The sequence below is a fragment of the Clinocottus analis genome, unplaced genomic scaffold (assembly GCF_023055335.1).
Source record: "Clinocottus analis isolate CAN_PGR_092001 unplaced genomic scaffold, fCliAna1.0.p SCAF_423, whole genome shotgun sequence".
In the NCBI taxonomy this organism is placed as follows: domain Eukaryota; kingdom Metazoa; phylum Chordata; class Actinopteri; order Perciformes; family Cottidae; genus Clinocottus; species Clinocottus analis.
Genome location: NW_027176180.1, coordinates 1 through 7,500, shown reverse-complemented (window position 1 = coordinate 7,500; position 7,500 = coordinate 1). Strand labels below are relative to the sequence as shown.

Here is a 7,500-nt window from a genome sequence, read left to right as displayed (position 1 = left end):
TGTGTGGGTGAATGAGAGCGACAGACTGCAGCAGAAGACCCAGGTGGTTCATCTGTCCAAGCTACCCACAGACACAGCTGTGCTTCTTGACCCCAGCATCTACAGGTGTGTGTACATGTGCGTGCGTGTGTATATGTGTGTGTATATGCATGCATGTTGGTAACAACGCACACAAGAAGAAACTCTAAAGATCTTTTCTGCCGTAGGATGTTCTTCTAACTACCTCCAGAGGAATTCCACTGTCACTTCCTGCTAAGACAACCTCGAGGAGGAGATCCTCTCCTTTTCGTTTCCATCTCTTCGTTCCTCTTTTTCCCTCCTCCTTGTCCCAGAATGCTGAGTCTAGTGACCTCTTTGTGTCATGGCTTCACCAGGGTTATGTGTTTGCAGAGGGCAAGTAGGAGAAGATGTTGCTTTTAGGTAACTCAACTAGACTGAAAACTAACTGACAGAAGTGTAACTGTAGACAGACACATGTAGAGAGAAGCTCTCTTTGTAAATACTTAAGATTTGTAATATATTTTTATACTTTTCATTTTTTACTGTAGATGTTTTTTCTGCCAAACATTTTAAAATAGGTGTTTTAAAAACTGATAATACCGGTTATGTGCATATGGCTGGCATTGCTTGGTTTGATGTCATTAAACTTTTTCCCAATCTCCATCAGTCTGAAGTCTTTACTGCCAGTTGGATGTTTATTTACATGGAACATGAATCAACAACACTGACAAAGAACACATAACATGCCCCCCTCTCTTCCTCTATAAGGAAGAGCAGGGCCCTATTCCACGTACGTCGTTTACTGATATAACTGGATAACTTCCAGGATAAGATGACGGAGATCTGGATTTTCGGTTCCACGAAGCCAGTTTAGATCAGTCACCATCGAAATCACCTAACCTGGTCGGGAGCAGGTTTAGTGAAAGTTCACTGGATAAGTTGGCCACTCCCACCGGACAAAACGCAGCTATCTTCCTCATTGATGAAGGAGCGATATTAGTTTTATAGGGAGAGAGTTCTTCCAGATCGACAAGATCCGTTCTCACATCATGATGACGTCATATGAGCGCTCTCGATTTTGCCGACAAGGACTCATTTATTTACGAGACTTTCTGGAGCCGTACATTGAACACCGGTGCAGCCGAGCGCTGTCCGTCTTACATACTGTACATAATACATACTGTACACAATACATATTGTACACGCAGACTGGATCACAGAAGGATTGTGTAAAAAAACAAAAAAACAACAAGGCACAGCTCGCTTTTTTGCGAGTGGTACATGTTTGTGTCCGCGATGAGAGAACATGGTGAAAGCCGCTGCATGCCGTGCTGCTCATAACGTTTATTTAGCGCTTGAGAAACTTATGGATGTGTTGAAAGCATTCGTATGACAGTCATTAGTACACAATACATATCATTACTGTAGAACACGATGAAGGTGAACTCATGATAACAATACTTATCCCTGCTTCAACTGATTGCATTTCTGATTATGAATAATACATACATACTGATCCGCCCATACAAATATTCAAACTCCAAGTTATATGGTAATCTAAACACACATAGGTTACATGAATATACACATAGTTCATGATACATATGTGCATACAGTACATATATCCTCATAAGTATATATTAATTTGTATACTACTGCCATCATTTAAATAAATATCATCTGATTGATTTGGGTGATGAGGCACTTAAAATTAGCAGATACATTTTATTTTGTTTGACACATTTACTTGTCTGATATTTTTGCACTGACTAGTGTTACGCGGCGTTACGCTGCATTCACAACAGGAAGTGTTGCGAATATTCGCTCCGCTTGAATGTGAAAGCATCATTAGATTTTGTCATGACTATGGACTTAAATTCATCATATGTAGTCATAATCAACTTCTGCTCATCAGCAGAGAAAAGAGACGCTCTTTCTCTGAGTTTATTTGTCATTTTAGAAAGACAACATCATGAATTTGGCGTTCGACTTTTCTCCCTTCTGAAGAGGAGCGGGCACGCAGTGCGAATGATGCGCTGCAGCCAGCCCGGCCGTGTCTGTAAGGTGCCAGACGATGATGGATGAGCAAAGGATGGACTCAATGATGGTAGTGCACCATTATTTTCTTTGGCAGGTTGAATTTCTTCAGCTGCATCAGGAAGAACATCCTCTGCTGGGCCTTCTTGGTGATGGAGCTGATGTTCAGGGCCATTCTAACCCAGGACTTGAGCTCCTGGGTTAGGAAAGGATGGACTCAATGATGGTAGTGCACCATTATTTTCTTTGGCAGGTTGAATTTCTTCAGCTGCATCAGGAAGAACATCCTCTGCTGGGCCTTCTTGGTGATGGAGCTGATGTTCAGGGCCATTCTAACCCAGGACTTGAGCTCCTGGGTTAGGATGGAGCCCAGGAAGCGGAAGGACTCCACAGCATCGACGGGGGAACTTGACGGGTCAGGCTCCTCAAAAAGTGAACATTTATTATTTAGCTGAACTTCGTTTAAACAATGAACCATAATCACGTTCCTGTGAAACAACGCGACAATAAAAAATATTGTCTGTTGTCTATATATATATATATATATATATATATATATATATATATATATATATATATATATATATATATACATATGTGTGTGTGTGTGTAGACCACAGGTATATATATATATTCATTTGTTTACATACATATTTTTTATTTTTGTATATATCTGTTATCCCTATTCTTATTTATTTTATTTTATTTTTAAATTATTTTATTTTGTGTGTTTAGTTTAGTTTATTTCATTGATGTCTGTAAGTGTGGGATGCTGCTAGTACGGCAAAAAAAAATTCTCCTTGGGGATTAATAAAGTACTTTTCATTCATTCATTCATTACGAGCAAGAAGTGTCATAAACGTCATGATGTTTTTATGTTTTTTTTGTTATTGTACAGTGTTGTCTACACCAAATACAGCTGAAGCTGTAAACCACTTGTATGTATGGCCATCCTAACCCAGGACTTTATATATATCAACAAGTCTATATCTATATCTATATCTATATATATATATATATATATATATATATATATATATATATATATATATATATATATATATATATTATATTTATATCATAACATATATAACATAGAGAGTCCTTATCTACTACACTCAAGTCGTTAAGTGGAATTATTCGGGGAGAAGTGCAAACTATCTTTATATGCTGATAATTTATTACTGTACGTATCAAACCTAAGTTTAATACGTCACCCACACTTAAGATTTGGTCAATTTTGTGGGTATAACTGAATTTTATTTAATTTCTAAACTTGAATTTTAGTAATTTTAAGGATCTGGAGAAGTCAAGGAGCCCTATGCTGCCTGCAACATCGATCTGCGATTGGATGGTGGAGGCATATCCATGGAGAGAGTCAGAGACAACAGGGTGTCGTTCCCAATCTCATTGGATGAAATCTTTGAACCCATAGTCCAGACCCTACGCTGGTGCAGTAGGTCCTGGGGCATACTCTTGGCCTCATGTGGCAAGAGTATGCCCCATGAATCAATCAATCAATCAACGAGAAAACAAACACGAGTTAGTTTTCATACTAACTCATACATACTTGGAAGATGAAGAAATTGATGCACTTGAATGGCCCTCATTTAAGTGCATCAAGGAGCTCCCTGATGCCCTTAGTCCGAGCTGGGAGGACATCTCATATCGGACATCTCAGAACGTTGTTTCATTAGGAGGATGCTGCGACGTTGTCAAGCATGCATACAAGCATGTGGGCACCACACAACATGCTTGTTGAGAAGCATTTTGAGTTGCAGAAATTTAATTTTGGCAAAAGGACTAGCCTGCTACATAATTTTCTCACTTTGATTTTCGGGGTGTCTATGAAATCAAGCCTTCTGTAGGCTGAAATTTGTATTTCCATCAAAAGATGTGGCATCCTTTTGTTCCCAAGATATTCAACAGAGATCTGATGTGTTTTCATGTGTTTTTCCTTAAATTGTTTGGAGCAGTGCAATTGCAATATGAAATTACAAAGGTTAATTTATTTGGATATAAATAAGTATCATTTCATTGAGCTAGTATGTATATGAAAACAATATCCACATGCTAGATACATTGTAGCTTTTCTCCCGTCACAGTAATAGCTGACGTCATATTCAGTGGCCGGAAATCGTCCTGACCGCAGAAAGGAATGGCTGGGTTGCTGAAAAAGGTATGAGTAAAGGTCATGTTTTAAGATTAAAGATTTAAAGAGTAAAGATTTCCGTAAAAACGAAGTAATTATTGTTACACTTCGGGGACTGACGGCGGACTCACTGGGCTGAGGCACGCGCTCAGTCTGCAGGGAAAGAGACGCTGCGCGATGTTTTCGTTAGCTAGCTAGGTAAGCTAGCTTCTTTCAGGTTTCATTACAACAGACCACTACGAGCGAAATTATGTGTTCCATCACATTTACACGGCAGCACTGAACTATAACTAAAATGTCTTGAACTGAGCTAGTGTTAGTTGTCCTTGAGAGAGAACTTGAGCTGTTCCAGTTGTGTGAAGCCTTGTCCTCTGACGTGACAGAGGTTGTACCGCTGCTATTCACTGTACTGCAGTCATTTTGGTCGACATTGAAAATGATAGATTGACATAATATTTTTGGCGTTTCAACTCTGTGAAATTATACAAATGTTTGATTGTTGGCTTTCACAATACCTGAGAATAAAATTGTTAAATGATTTCATTTTCCTGAAGCCATATCCATAAGTTGTGAAAGCAAATCCACAAAGTTGGTCAGAATGCAGTTTAATAAAGTGAAAAAGTACCGAAGTGACTAATTTCTCTCGTCTTCCAGACGACCGGCCTCGTGGGTCTGGCGGTGTCCCACAATCCACATGAGGTAATCACACTGCAGATTTATTAGTAACCGACAATGATCATATGAAGTCACAAAATACATAGTGGCTCATCGCATGCTTCACTGTTAAGCATGCGAGGGGAGTATAGTTTCTACCAGCAACTGATCTGCTCTGGTCTTCTCTCAGCGTCTAAGGATTCTGTACTCGAAGATCCTGGTGTCACTGCAGACCATGCCAGAGGATGCCGCCTACAGGAGGTACACAGAGCAGCTGGTCAGCGAGAGGTTCAACCACGTCAAAGTGGTAAGCGAGTTAGTCTGGCTCTCTTTAGACCTGGTTTCACTGTGATTACAGCATCCACACGAGTCGAAGATTTTCTATCATGTGAAATGATACCTGCAAAGAAAACGGTTATAAAAGCAGAACAATATATTGAATTATATCTCACTAGGTTAATAGAATTGGAATCAATAGAAATATGAAAAGTAGAAGCAATTATTGTATGTCTTTTTAAATAAATTTGACAACATATTCAGTGTGTGTTCCTGTTTGTCCAAAGAATATGTGAAATACTTCAAACATGAAGTCAAGAAAGTGTGTTGCTGCCAAAGTAGAGAGAATATCAATAATATTATAATACTCAATGTAGTTTCTTAGCAATTATTACATGACTCTGATTAGGACTAATCCAGTGATCAGTTTGCAGATTTGGATCTGATCTGCTGAAGTTAGTCTTCAGGCAGAATAGTCGGCAACCTGAGTTCAACCCAAAGACAACATAGTGGTGCTGGAGGAAGTATGTGTTCATATGATCAAAGTGTGTGTGTGTCTCCTTCATAGGAGGCTGATGTTGAGAAGTTGGAGAAGAAGATAAACTGCGGGCAGATTGAAGAAGTGATTTTTCAGGTACTGTCATCATTTCTTCATGATACACATTAAAAAGTAAAGTCTAGTTATCATTCAAGCCTGAAGCTGAAACAAACCAAGTTCTACTTTGTCAGTTGATGTTGAAAATGAGAAGTGATGATCATACAGTAGTGTTGTCTATTGCATCCAAAAAAGCCACAATATTATATTATTCTCATCCAGAGAAATATAGAGAAATGTGTGTGCAGGCAGTGAAACCACTTGTTTCAGCTCTGTTATTGTTGGGCACTGAATTTGGATTCTGATCGTATTGGATCACACACGGCAGGCACAGCAAATAAAGCTGTGCCAGCTGTGTGTCTAAGATGCTTTGTAAATAACGTTTATCATTACCAAGATTGTGTCTGTATAGACAGTATAAGTGAAAATTTTTAGAACAGGAAAACTCAGCTCTTCTCATCTCACTCCTCAGAATGTGAATAATTGTAATTCCCCAAACTGAAAGAATTATATCTGACTTGGCTATTAAAGGTGTAATTGACTGAAGTAAAAGTCAAAACAAGGTTTCCGTAGGTGAACTTGCGGAACGATCATTACCAAACTAGCTATCAAAGAGTAAATGTGTGTCCCTGTGTGCAGGCGGAGTGTGAGCTGGCTCTGTCTAGGAAGATGTCTGAGTGGAAACCATGGGAGCCGCTGACAGAAGAGCCTCCTCCCAACCAATGGAAATGGCCCATCTGAATACCCTTTGTAAACAGCACCAAACCGCTGCTTTTTGTACAAATATTTCTTCTCCTGTACAAATAAGTCATACAAATATAAAATGTCCCTGTTTATTCTCAGGAGTCCTTGATGTTTATCTTTACCAAGATTTGTCTGTATTGACAGTATAAGTTAAAATTCTTAGAACAGGAAAGCTCAATGAATTGAACATTACTTCACATATTCACAGCTGTCTCTGGAGAAAGCTGAATCAAATTAATTGGGATTTGATGAAAAATGGTTCTTCAGTTTAAATACGCTGGAAATATCTGAGGATCACAAAGCTCTTCATATGAACAGCAAAATGTTTTTTTTTTTTAATAGAGATGAACCGAAACCACAAACATTTAGTTTGACCATATGGATTTAATGTGGTACGTTCCAGAAGAGAAGAATTTGAAAATGTTAATAAATGACTGCTGAAAAAAAAAGGGGAACGCTAATTTAATCGAGACCTTAAAGTCAAATCTTAATACTAATTCAAATTTTGACATTACATTCAGTTTGCACACTTCAATAAACATCCAGTTCATTGCAAACAACTTGAGACTATAAATATCCATGAATCATGAAGTCAGAAGTGTAATAGTATGAAAGATCACTTTTTAGCTGGAAGAGAGCTGCTATATCTCAGAAATAATAATGGAGGCCTTATGTACAAATGCATAATGACTTCCATCCACGCTCTGCCTCCACACACTTTGTACTCAGATGCTCTGACGCCTGTGTGGTCCTCCTCAGACTTTGACCTCCTGTGAGCCACTGGTGGCTCTCTGTAGCAGCTGGAGCATAATGGGATAGATGGGAGCAAACTCCTTCCCTTGACGAGCCCTCACCGACTGCACATAAGCCTCCAGAGCGCCCCTTAAAGGAGAACAGAGGAAACACTTGTGGATTATGAACAGTTTCAATATCGTTATGACTTTACAGATTGTTAGTGATCTTATGGTCTTTATATAACAAGTGACAAAGTCTTTACTGGAGTCAAGCAGTGATCCCAAGATGAAGACGCATATCTGATCAG

At 38.9% G+C, this 7,500-nt stretch overlaps 2 protein-coding genes across 2 annotated transcripts in view; both read left to right on the top strand.

The window, feature by feature from the left end:
- The window catches only part of LOC137801710 (zinc finger protein AEBP2-like), a 2,729-nt gene extending 2,082 nt beyond the window's left edge, over nucleotides 1-647 (top strand). Inside the window, exons 5-6 of the mRNA XM_068599060.1 lie at nucleotides 1-105; nucleotides 207-647. The exon at nucleotides 1-105 is cut by the window's left edge and continues 9 nt beyond it. Coding sequence (XP_068455161.1) covers nucleotides 1-105; nucleotides 207-219 — 118 coding nt within the window. The 3' untranslated portion in view covers nucleotides 220-647. The remainder of the gene's footprint in view (nucleotides 106-206) is intronic.
- A 3,485-nt stretch (nucleotides 648-4,132) lies between these two features.
- On the top strand, nucleotides 4,133-6,550 carry LOC137801708 (NADH dehydrogenase [ubiquinone] 1 alpha subcomplex subunit 5-like). The gene is made up of 5 exons (XM_068599059.1): nucleotides 4,133-4,216; nucleotides 4,844-4,888; nucleotides 5,034-5,150; nucleotides 5,688-5,753; nucleotides 6,354-6,550. The coding sequence occupies exons 1-5, from the start codon at nucleotides 4,196-4,198 to the stop codon at nucleotides 6,453-6,455; spliced, it is 351 nt and encodes a 116-aa protein (XP_068455160.1). The 5' UTR covers nucleotides 4,133-4,195; the 3' UTR covers nucleotides 6,456-6,550.
- The last annotated feature ends 950 nt before the right edge of the window (nucleotides 6,551-7,500 follow it).

Bases quoted from the DNA above. Each gene is read 5' to 3' on its own strand.
- LOC137801708 (XM_068599059.1), top strand. From the start codon at position 4,196: ATGGCTGGGTTGCTGAAAAAG. The intron at 4,889-5,033 runs GTAATCACACTG...GTCTTCTCTCAG, and splicing joins TGTCCCACAATCCACATGAG to CGTCTAAGGATTCTGTACTC. The intron at 5,754-6,353 runs GTACTGTCATCA...CCCTGTGTGCAG, and splicing joins TTGAAGAAGTGATTTTTCAG to GCGGAGTGTGAGCTGGCTCT.